Source organism: Corticium candelabrum, chromosome 11 (assembly GCF_963422355.1).
Source record: "Corticium candelabrum chromosome 11, ooCorCand1.1, whole genome shotgun sequence".
NCBI classification, from domain to species: domain Eukaryota; kingdom Metazoa; phylum Porifera; class Homoscleromorpha; order Homosclerophorida; family Plakinidae; genus Corticium; species Corticium candelabrum.
The window spans coordinates 612,271-624,138 of record NC_085095.1 but is presented as its reverse complement, the minus strand read 5'-3'; the positions used below and the strand labels follow the sequence as shown (position 1 = coordinate 624,138).

General features: G+C 42.1%; 2 protein-coding genes across 2 annotated transcripts; both read right to left on the bottom strand.

Annotated features, from left to right (window-relative positions):
* Positions 1–75: 75 nt before the first annotated feature.
* Positions 76–2,376, bottom strand: LOC134186788 (uncharacterized). Its single transcript, XM_062654843.1, has 4 exons — positions 2,074–2,376; positions 1,529–1,648; positions 954–1,016; positions 76–843 (listed from the first exon to the last, which is right to left on the bottom strand). Exons 1-4 carry the CDS (start codon positions 2,300–2,302, stop codon positions 338–340), a joined length of 918 nt encoding a protein of 305 aa, XP_062510827.1. The 5' UTR covers positions 2,303–2,376; the 3' UTR covers positions 76–337.
* A 1,472-nt stretch (positions 2,377–3,848) lies between these two features.
* Positions 3,849–5,678, bottom strand: LOC134187034 (uncharacterized). The gene is made up of 4 exons (XM_062655147.1): positions 5,056–5,678; positions 4,882–4,971; positions 4,669–4,737; positions 3,849–4,592 (listed from the first exon to the last, which is right to left on the bottom strand). The coding sequence occupies exons 1-4, from the start codon at positions 5,213–5,215 to the stop codon at positions 4,135–4,137; spliced, it is 777 nt and encodes a 258-aa protein (XP_062511131.1). The 5' UTR covers positions 5,216–5,678; the 3' UTR covers positions 3,849–4,134.
* Positions 5,679–11,868: the final 6,190 nt, after the last annotated feature.

Sequence of the window (11,868 nt, the reverse complement as noted above, 5' to 3'; positions counted from 1 at the left end):
ATATGCTGCATGTATAATGGGGTATTATGGTAGTAGCAGTCGATAGACAGTCTACTGCAATGCACTGAACTGAAGTTGGTGTGAACAGAACGTCAGTTGGTCTTGCTACAAACTTAATATTAATGAAACAGCAACTATCTGTTCATCATATTTCTTGTAAGAAACAGCGGATAGTATCAGAGTTTCTAACCAAAATGCAATACATATCCTACAATCTAGAGAATTCGTACATGAAAACGTATGACTCAATCCATTCGTAAAGACACGCTCTATTCTGCTCTATATACAAATTTAATTAATTCCAAACTACATCAGTTGTCGTTAATTAAGTCCAAATTCACTCGGCTGTATCGATAGAGGTAGGAAGCTGTGGCTCATTTGTCGGTATCGGTATCATGCCCGTGCCGTACAAGTCAGTATCAGTTGAATTTACTGCTCCGACGATTTTTGGTAAATGAATTGAGCTATGACTTGTGTTTGGCACTTCTTGGGTTGGTCCAGTGAGTGGTGGACAGCTGGAGCCGAGATTTCTTAGCATAGTGTCCGTTCTGTAGATGATGGTCGAGTTGGAGTGTACACGATGAGCTCTGACTGCCGTCACGATACCGAGCTGTTGTCTACTCATTCGACCGAATACGACGTAGCTAACGTTGGGTCTCAAATACGGACACGAACACAAGGACAAGTCCTTGTTGATTGCTAGAGAGCCTTCGTCTTTCGCATCTAGATGCAATTTAACTAGCGTGTTGGCTGTGAGGTTCGTGTGCAGACCCTGCCGGTAGACGGCCAGAATCTCGACCACAAATCGATGTTTCTGTCTTTCGACGGGCTTCACTCTTAGAGCTAAATTAGCAAAACAAACGAGAGTGAGCGTATATGTTAACTGCAACGGTCTTATAAAACAATTTACAGTCTAAATTCGGACGTTTTGTCTAGTTACGACTAGTTCTTACCGAATTCAAATCTGCACAAGTCTCGCAAGTTTTTGATCTTACGATAACATTCCTTGCAGCCGCCTGTACAAAATAGAAGTAGATTAGAGTGTTAAATGGCAACCCTATTTCTGTATCTAAAATAATTACAGATTAACACGTGACCGTAACGTAAGCACTTTTGCCGGTACCGATTTGACTAGGTAGTCATTGACTGATCATTCATTTTGATTTTACCTTGTCCTACCGTAACACGGTCGAATTGAGCTCCGAAGTCGTACCTCTAGTGTGCATGTATGCGTGCACGTTGGTTTAATTAAAGACCGATGGCGACAAATACAACATGCATGCCCCTGAAGTATGACGTGTATTGTTGTTGCATGATGTGGTCGCGTATGTGTGCGTCTACAACGAAGGCGGATGTGCCTGCGGTAATGTCGGAATTACGGATAACAAAATGACGCAATTTTGGCGTCCAATCGTTTCGATTTACTGATACAAAAACGCGACTATTTATAGTAGTAATTGGACGTCTGCCACTTGCTCCCAGCTACACCAGGGAGAGATATGCATGCAACAGCAATTATAGCACTTACCCTGATGAGTATCTTGAAGAGTGTGTCGGTCAGAGAGATTTCTCGTCGATGGTAGTATCGTTCGAAGTTTCGGCTTTCCGACGAGGCGAGGTTTTTCACCATCCCATTCTGGTTTCTTTTCTGCAAGCGAAAAAGTTTGTCACAAACGTTCAACTTGTGACTAAGGTATGTAAGTCTAGGGACATTAAAACGTAACATGTTCCTGTAAATGTCAACTCTTTTCCGCTAGCTTGCTAGACTTAACAGTTCGAGACAAGTTGACTGCGTGTCTAGACCGTAAAGAATTAGAAGAGCGATTACTGATGAAGTAGAGAGATGCCCTAGGTCGTTTAGACAAGAATTTTGAAATAGATGCGTTGCAAAGTGAATACCAGGAGACTTCCGATGATCACTTGCGCAGATGCAAAGCACTCCGCCTCTCTCGAAATGTCAACCTATGGGCTCTTGAGTGGAATACTAACAGATTGGATGCGCCCACCTCACACTACACTTACAGTTGAACTAAATTACTTACGAACAGGTTCTGCCAAAGTACTTCCACTTACCTACATATACTTCTGTCGTTCGAGGAAGACGGTCAAGAACGGTAGCTGGTAGAGCGAGCTTTAACTTGGGATTGAGGGAACGACGTTGCAAAGCGGACTTAGTTCCATCACCTAATTTACTTATTCGAGCATGACTGTGGTCATAGAGTAGAACGATGAGCGTGATTGTCAACCATTTGCTCATCAGGTTGGTCTTGTTCTCTCGACTCGGATCAGTTCTACACAACATCTCGTGACTAAGCAGCAGACGATTTGCAGTTGTACCGCACCAGTTGCACTCGGTGACAGAATGATAGCTCGAGGGTTCGTAATGCTCACTTATAAAGTGCTAGCTGGGCGGAGATATCTAGATGTCGAAGATATTTACATCATTTCCGCTGTTCATCATGATTACTCACTTGGAGCGCGTACACGATGTCGGTTCGGTGCAAGAGACCGGTGCATTGATTGCTAGAACAGCCAGTAGTGTCTAACTACGAGAAAGTAACATTCTTCTCGACTGTAGGTAGAGCTGCATGTTTCCTTGATTCCTGTCTCATTCTTTACGCAAGAGACACACTAATTAACAACCAGTATTTACATGATTGCGGTTACTGTAAACACTGCCGGTGCAATTTGTTAGACCGAGATACTTCTCAAGCATCGCCATTTAATCACCGTGCCAGCACAATAGCGGTACCGTACCGTACCGTGCGGTCTGTTAGGATTGTGCCAGCGAAGATATACAACAACTACTATAGAGGTTGACGTCGACACCCAGACAACAGTAACACTACAACAGTGTAGCTACCTAACTAAACACTCTCTTTAGACACTAAAATATTTATGACTTTGAGAGGGTTCATTGCCAGTAGTGCATGAGAAGACCTTGCGTTAATTGTGTCAAGTGCAGTCCGAAGTCTGACAAGTTAACTAGTGCTTTCTACCAACCATCCATGTGCGTCACTGTAGAGCAGAAAGAAGCCGGACTCTGTCGCTGGGTCGACTGTATCTGCCACTGACACGGTGACTTACAGGAACCAGCCGGGTGACTTACAGGAACCAGCCGGGTTACTGACGCAGATGAACCGACATCTGCAAGCTGATTTACGTGGCCGGTCGATGGCTAATAATTTTCTCTCGATTAGTCTGACTTTGCATATAATTGTGATAGAAGTGTGCGTTTATGTTCGTGTGTGTGGACTCGTTGACATATTGATGGTCGACGGATTTGCCTTGCAGGCCATGCGGGTTTGAACGGTTTCGTGTATTTTGCTACAGCTCGAGCGTGACGTCAAGAACATATGTGAATAGAGCTGCCGTATTATTATATCTACGGCCTTTATATATATAGAAATCTTTCGTACATCGAACATTAGCATCATGCAGATAAGTGGTAGATTGGTAACTCACTTGACTGTCTGCAAGCAATAACTAACACGGTGTGTACACAATGCAATACACTAGGAACCTAAATAGAAGTTCGACTGTGCAAATTGATTTACGAATGTAAATGATTTGTGCTACTTTTACGCGACACGAGTTTAGAAAAATATGAATAAGGGAGAGCGCTATCGCCGTGTTTATGTTGACAGCTATAACTCTGTAGCTAGAAAGCCATGCATGTAACCTTTGGTGACAGGTTGGTTTCAAAATGGCGCATCACTCCCGTGTGTCTAAACTTCTAAGATTCACTATAAATGTAGTTTTAACGATCCTCGGCTGATTGCTCGTACTCGACTCTGCTGTACGCAAAATTGTCGATTTGTCCGCTGAATACACCTAGAGAACTGCTGTCCGAAGCAAAAAGAAAAAGAAATACACTTCTATTAATAACGAACCTCAATTAATGGCAACAAACTTGACGTGTTTTGCATATGCATCTAACTATCAATGTATCTTAATTAGTTAAGATAAACGTATAACTGAAGTTATAGAGTTCGAACGTCTAGTATCTATTATAAAATTAACATGAGTATGATATATATGATAGCCTAGCTGTGCATCGAGCAGCTCATATGATTCTCTATACGTATGCATGTCCATCGGTCTCTCTCTAGACTTTATTTCTATATTGGCTATTCAATTATGTTTTTTCTGCATGTTTGATGACTTGTTTTTGTCAAAATCCCCTTCAGTTGGTTGAGCCGCCGTCGCTGTCGCCAGTGTTGATCCCGCTGCGTCACATGTCAGTGACGTCAGTTTCTTTATCCTTTTGTGAATCTTCCGGCGAGTTGACTGGTCGGGAGGTAGTTCGAGTACAAGGTTGAGAGTGAGCGAAATTTTTCGAGACTCGACGTCTCTAGCTTTTGCGTAGCCGAAGACCGTGTACGTGTGGTTCGCTCGCAGCATCGGGCAGTGACGAGAGAGTAGTTGCTTGTTTAGAATTGCCGGCGACGTTGGAACGCTGAAGTCAATGTCGAGTGTGGCCCTGACCGGGATATGTCCGTCTGTGTGCTGGATAGTGTTTTTGTAAACGCGAGAGACCTTGACATTGTAGCCTGCCGACCTGTGCTTACGAATGATGTGGACTTCAATACCTAAAGGTACGTGTACACGCAGCATTGAGAGCAATGATTCCCGACAAGTGCATGACATCAGCTGACTACCACTTACCGAAGTCATAGTTCTTTTTACAGAATGCCGACGACCGTGGGATCTTATTTGTACACTCGTTCTTATTCGCTGCAAGAGAAACAATATCGTTATCGAATTGTATCGTAAATATCTCTAGTACACGACGCATAGGAACTAGGAAGTACTAACAAAACCACAGCGATGTATCACAAAGAATTACGGTCTAGCGGTACACAGAATGTCTAATCCCACCTGTAAAAGCATCGTGAATGTCTCGATGATGTGTGGTCTTGGAAACAGTTGTAGCGAGACGAGGTTTCCCTTGCTGCCCGTCTTTTCTTTCTGTTGTAGTAAAGTCAAGAACAACAAACGACTGTAAGCACGCTCGACTAGTTAAGACATAAAACTTTGTACGAAACATTCAACCTTGATAAGGAGGTAACTGCGTGCTGTTTCCTTTTTCCTGAGAGCGAATCAACGTGCCACCGACGGGCAGCACCGCGTCTTTCAGAGATCGACACCGTACGCCACGTGGATGGCCAGAAAGGAGACATAATGCACCGAGCACTAGCATACAGTAAGACATTGTTCTCACTCGCTGTTCGACGCTACAAAGCAAACTGTGATGACAGTGAACGGAGGCATAGCTTTATATGCCGTTGACATGTACGACCGGCGTTCGGCTTCGAGTATTGCTTCACTGATGTTGCCGCCAATAACTCTACTAACTGTCATATTAACCGACGTGCCGCCGACAAATGGCTGCGTACCGACAGTTGTATCAATGTACTCCGCCCGTTTCTTCCTTAGATGCAACCTCTACAAGCCCATCTGAGAACTTATTGCGTTTGTGGTGGCGACGCACGCCGACGGTCGGGCTTCTCGGAACCAAAACGCATTAGACGTTGAACTATTTCACGCCTGTAGTGACCGGCAATTTTTCCTTGTTGCACCTAAGCGGTTCCTTTTCATGCGCCTAAAGCTGATTTGGTAGTGCTAGAGTTGATGAATACGCGCGGTACCGAAGTGTTAGCGCGTGACATTAGCTGGTGTTTCTATCGTATCAACCGCTTTATCCTACCGATTAGGAGCTCCGCCTTGAACAAACAGATTCCTAACAATTGACACGAACATGCTTGCTCGTAACACAGGAAAGGAAATTCAATGCACGACATCCGAGTGTTCCATATGGTGAAGGGGTTTCGAGGCGTGTCATAGTACCGAGACGACTCATACCTTTGATGCTGCAGTTGTGCATGAGTGCGTGTGTATCGTGACGTCAACATGCACTAGGAACTAGACTGACTGCCGTTAGGGAATCGTTACAATGGAGATACAACGCATTGCGCGTTCAAGTATTTGTGGTTTTGTGGTTCAATCGTAGAGACATTGTATAACGGATAATTATATTAGCTAGTCAATCGCGACGAATCATGATTCTATACCCTAGTTGCCACTGACACATATCAAGTCCCAAAGAACTACCTGGACATAGAAGGGCTGGGCTCCAAAATTATGTTGATTCTCGGTATCCATGTCATCATGCATGCAGTCGATCTTCTCAGGTCTTCATGTTTATTTCGTCCATTACTTCTTGAAATCTCTCTTAGCAGTCTGTTGGAAATACATGCGTTATTGAGTCACCGAGTAGAATTTACTCTAGGATTAATGTATAGTGAACAGAATTTCTATTATTATTATAAAATACGCAATCCCTAGTCGTCTCGCTCGTCTGGCTTCGAAATACTAAAAAAATTATAAGGAGAAGACGCGTTAGCGTATTTGGAACAGTGACCAATTAATTAATTAACTGACCGTCGTGTTCACAGAATATAGAGGTTTGGATATCTAATGTACTGAAATGTATAGCTTGATGCGTGCTGTCATACTGAAGACCGCCTTATTAGATACCAGCGGTTTATCTAGACACCCGAACACGAACTATCATACAGTATAGCTTCTTTGACAAGTCTCGTGGAAAAAGAAAGTTTGCACAGTAATTATTAATTAATTAATGAAGAAGCACTTGAAGTGCAAACCCTCGGCCGGTATGCACCTTGAAGGTAAATTAGTCGCGCGATGACAAAATCGTATGACAGAATGGTACGATGTGGGTAATAAATAAGAAGCATAATTGAAATGGCAAAGGTCGACCTCGAGGTAAGTCACGTGACTGGCTGCTACCGTGTACGACGGGTAGCTACGCAGTTCGTCGACCGACGTCCCGTATGACCTCGCTTCTATTTTTTACAACCTTCGCTCGTCGGTTCTTTGTGCAGGTGATTGTTTGTGCAGCTTTTGAGGTCGTAACTATGGCCGGTTTTAGACGTGGCATAGGTACCAGAGGCAAGACAGAATTAGATGTGGGAACGTTACAAATGCAGCTAGATTAGCTAGGCGTTGTTTTTAGATGCATGTTACAAATAGAGTTGTTTCCAAATGATGGAACAAGCCAAATGCTACAAGTCGGAGAGCCTCGACGCTAGGCCTGGCTGGCAATCTTCGCCTTACGTGATGAAGTAACGGGCGTGATCGTTGTTCTGTTTGTTGGTGGGAAACCTAGGTTACAAAATGGAGACCAAACAAGCAGCTCACCACCGATTTTCCAGCTCACAAGAATGCAAAGTCTCGTTCTTTGCGCAGCTTCTCTAGGCATCTTGTTGTCTGTGCGGCTTCTCTAGCTAGACGTCGCCTACTGTTGTAATGAGGTGACCCCAGAGCCAAAACAAAACATCAAATTATGCGGGGAAACGTGCACGTGCACATGTAGATTAGCTAGGCATCTGTTCGCTCTTGACTTTGGATACCGTAAAACAGAAATGAATAGAGACGCACTAGCGTACTTACAGGTCGGCCGAGCCGCTCTGTCCCACAAACAGACGCTGTCAAGGACAATGCACGTTCTCCTTCGCAAATTACCGTCAAACGCCAAATTTCTGTTGAAGACGACGCTAGTGATCGTTGCAACAACACCACGGCCGCTCAGCCACGCACACCCAAATTTCAAGCTGGCAGACTGCAGAACCACTATGCAGAAACACTGTGGAACAAGCAAAATGTTACAAGTCGGGTACAGCTACACACCTCGCACTGGTTGTTGTTGGGGAAACATACACGTACAAATGTATGTGCTAAACCCTTAAAGCAAAGGACTAAACACCATGTACAGGACGGACGCCCGATGGCCGAATTCTCGTCAGCAGCTACCAAACAAAGCGAGGTGGGGCCTCACGATGACATCACGTTCGTCTATTGGTCAGTAATGACACCACTTCTCGTCTATTGGTCGGAATAGCTTCATTTGCATCTCCGCTAACCAACTATATATACGGTCGATGGGTCGTACGGTCATCGAACGACTACTATACCCTCCACCCGGAAATCCGGGCCTCGGGTAATAATATGCAACGTTGTTTGCCCGAAGCGATATACATACGGGTGGCAGCCGACACCATTCATACGACATCAGTATGTATACATGCACTATGTACAACTAGAAATTAACAACTTTATGGAATCCGACATTATGTAGGGCGAAGGCAGTCAGACTTTCAGGAATGAAGAAAAATCGTTGATTTTGAAGCATGTAGCTAGATGCTAATGTTGGTAGAAAAACTAGCGATAACTAATTGCAATATCGATGCGTAGCCGTGCAAAGACAAAGTGCTGAAAGTCAATAATAAGAATAATCAATTGATTATAAACTTATGATATTTCTATCTCTGTTATTTGCCGCACTGGTACTCGAATTCCAGGCGCGTGCGCTAAGGGCCGGTGTTCAAGAAGTTACCCAAAGACGTAAGTATGAAGACCCAGAGGCTAAGCTGTATACATACTCGTGTGTATTACTATTAACTCTCTCCATATATATATATATATATATATATATATATATATATATATATATATATACTGTTATGGTGACAGTTTATTAATTAATTTACTGTTGAGCGCAGTAACTGTTTTGGTAATGAAAGCCACAAAAGGCTGCAATGCCAACTCCCAGTTTGTATATGATGCAGAACTGAAGCATACTGTTTCAGCAGCATTCTGATTAAAAGCATGATTTGATCTTTAGTGCGTTTTAATTGTACATATCTAGTAGCATGTAGCACATTTCCCTGCGTCAACATCATTCTCGCGTGAGCTTCTACTTTCTACTGCTGCCTAGATACTTGTGTCAACTTTTGGCTAATTATAAATTTATTAAACTTTGTAATTAGGGAAGACCATCTAGTATAGTTACAGACGCGTGTCACTGTCAATAACCCTAGACTGTTATTAACTGCTCTACTTGCAATGCAAACTTCCTTTTGCGAAATTCGGCGAACACCGCTGCATGCTAACGTTTACGAAACTTAGCACAATATATAGGTTCAAACCTACATACAGAAATGTAGTGTTTACAATGTATAGTGAGTTTGTTGATAAATTCTGGATAATTTCCTGACGCGTTTACGATAAGGTGGTTTACCTTTAATTAATATTTCAAATACACCTACACAAATTCGTTTAATTAATAATATAGTTAAGAGATTTCATCAAAATGCGCAAAGTCTAGAAAAGGTAGAGGAGACTAGGAAAGGGGAGTAAAATTACAACAAGATGCTATAGCTGGTATCTAGGGCAAGGTATAGCAAAGTGCATATATATCTTTTAGTTAGTATAGTGCCAATGACCTCTAAAACTACGGAGTCCCCTAGCTGACATACACTATCAAATACGGGACGCTTTAGTACAAAGCTGCAGAGCATGTTTAATTTCGTTTCTAAAAATAAGATTAAGTTAATTAGGTTAATTGATCATATACGAATCAGATGTGTTCTATAGATTTATAGATTCGAGCGCGAATTGCTTCTAACTTTTCTTAGCGTCATCCGATCATTTTGAGAAAGGACTCGATTCTCCCATCTGGGGCATGATCATTCCATATGGGACGGCTGCTATTACATTAGTTCTCGCTGACGACAGCGTCCTGCATGTAGTCATCGATGTGCACGGTGTTAGGAGCTAGAACACGTCTCTTTTACTTGAACTGTCAAGACAGGGGATGTTTGATGCAAAGCGAAACAGCGACTCGCTCTTATAATTAATTCTTTGGTCGACTCTCTAGCTAGCTAGCGAAAAGAAGCGCAGAGCATCGAACTCGTCTTCGTCAGTTCGGCCTCTATGACCGGGCGCATCTATCGGCTAGAACTATCGCAGTCGCATGTCCATGCTTATTGGATGGTCATGAACTATTTTGGGATAATCGGTCCGCTTATAAAGAGAAATAAAGACGCAATTCGCATAATTGACTTATACCCATACAAGGTGCAGATACGAGACCGTGCGGATACTTTCATTTTAGCAAAATATTGTCGCTCATCTACATGTTCTATACGATCTAAATATTTAGACGATAGCATCACCATAACATAATTTGCAAGAGCTAACCCCGAATGTACCACTACATGCACACCTGTATGGCGCGCCATTTGTGCCGTAATTAGTTAAGTGGAATTCATTTCTACTGAAGTAGAAATCAGCACTTCTACTGAAGTAGAAATCCATTTCTACTTAAGTGAAAATTGTTATTTCCACTTCAGTTGAATTGAATTCCACTTAAGAGAAATGAATTCTACTTTAGAGAAAATAGACCACTGAATTCTACTTAAGTAGAATCATTTTTACTGAAGTCAACTGATTACTACTTAAGTGGAAATGAGTTCTACTTAAGTGGAAATAAATTCTACTTAAGTGGAAATGAATTCTACTTAAGTAGAATTCAGTGGTCTATTTTCACTAAAGTAGAATTCATTTTCACTTAAGTGGAATTCAATTCAACTGAAGTGGAATAACAAATTTAACTTAAGTAGAAATGGATTTCTACTTCAGTAGAAGTGCTGATTTCTACTTCAGTAGAAATGAATTCCACTTAAGTGGAAATGAATTCCACTTAAGTAGAATTGAATTTCACTAAGTAGAATTATTTCTACTTAAGTAGAATTATTTCTACTTAAGTAGAAATAGCGGATTACGGCACAAATGGCGCGCCATACACCTGGTATCCGAATCATGTTGAATTCTTGCTTCGTTTGGCCAAAGGATCGTGCAGTTTCTAGTTAATCAAACTATTTGTGCGGCTGCATGTATAGATTAATTAATTGGCTAAGTCTATTGCAAAGTCTCAAACTATCTGCCCATATTCCCGGCGCCTACGTGCACGTCACAAAGTAATGAATCTTCGAAACAAACAGCATCTTCTTTCAAGCAATAGCTATTTTCAACTTTATTGCAATCTACTGTTTTCGCTTGACATGGCAACAACATACAGTATCTTACAAAATTGCAAATGCAGTTTAGTGTAGTTCCTTCATTTCTAATTTTCTTACTTGTGTAAGCCATGCAGGTTTGATATCACTTCCTAGTCGTCTTGTATTCCAACAATTCTTTGTTTCGGCTCTATCGATTAGTGTTAGAGCGTTAGAGTGGACGTGTGCCTCTAGAATATGTAATAAATCTATAGACAAGACGACGGCTAGAAAGACAAGCATTACTTCCCATCTTTGCATTAGCATCCATCAATTATTTTTCCATCTTTGCCGAAAACATCTCTGAACAAGTCTGCCCATGTCACGAACTACTTAATAAATTAACCACCTCCATTGCCAGAGGTAAACCTCCTCATCATGCAAAGCACCTACCTAGATGTCAAGTATCCCAAACGTGTAGACCGATGTACGTAAACATTTTTTCATTTTACACTGTATCTACTGCGTTTTGCAAACCTCATGCAGTCAGCTCTATTTCTAGTAGCGGTGCCACCAATAACTAATAAATTCGTAGCAGCTTGGCGAAGTTTACAAAATAAAGTAGTAGCAGACTTCTGTCTCTGCATGATTTAGCATACCCTAGCACGTGCAGCTATAGGTGTCTAGACCTGAACTCCTTGTCAGAAAGCCGTTACGGTCCCACAACAACCGCTATATATAATTATATATAATTGTTTAGTCGTTCCATTGTAAAAGAAGTAGAGCAGCCTAAAGTACAGAGTTTCTTGCCTCACAACAACCGTCGATATGCAGAATAGCAATTTCACTGCATGACGACTGCTTAGATATGTGCACTCGAAATCTACCCGTGTGCTTCTTTAGATTTCATCAACATTCAATCAGCAGTGCATGCCAAGTCTCACGTAGAATCAACCAAACTCATACATACTAGTTAAAGATTAGCATCAGTTTTGCGGTGTCAAAC

Coding starts and splice junctions, on each gene's coding strand:
- LOC134186788 (XM_062654843.1), bottom strand. CDS start 2,302: ATGTTGTGTAGAACTGATCCGAGTCGAGAGAACAAGACCAACCTGATG. Junction 1,649..2,073: donor AACGACAGAAGTATATGTAG/GTAAGTGGAAGT, acceptor TTTCGCTTGCAG/AAAAGAAACCAGAATGGGAT. Junction 844..953: donor CTTGTGCAGATTTGAATTCG/GTAAGAACTAGT, acceptor TTGCTAATTTAG/CTCTAAGAGTGAAGCCCGTC.
- LOC134187034 (XM_062655147.1), bottom strand. CDS start 5,215: ATGTCTTACTGTATGCTAGTGCTCGGTGCATTATGTCTCCTTTCTGGC. Junction 4,972..5,055: donor GCAGTTACCTCCTTATCAAG/GTTGAATGTTTC, acceptor TTACTACAACAG/AAAGAAAAGACGGGCAGCAA. Junction 4,593..4,668: donor TAAAAAGAACTATGACTTCG/GTAAGTGGTAGT, acceptor ACGTACCTTTAG/GTATTGAAGTCCACATCATT.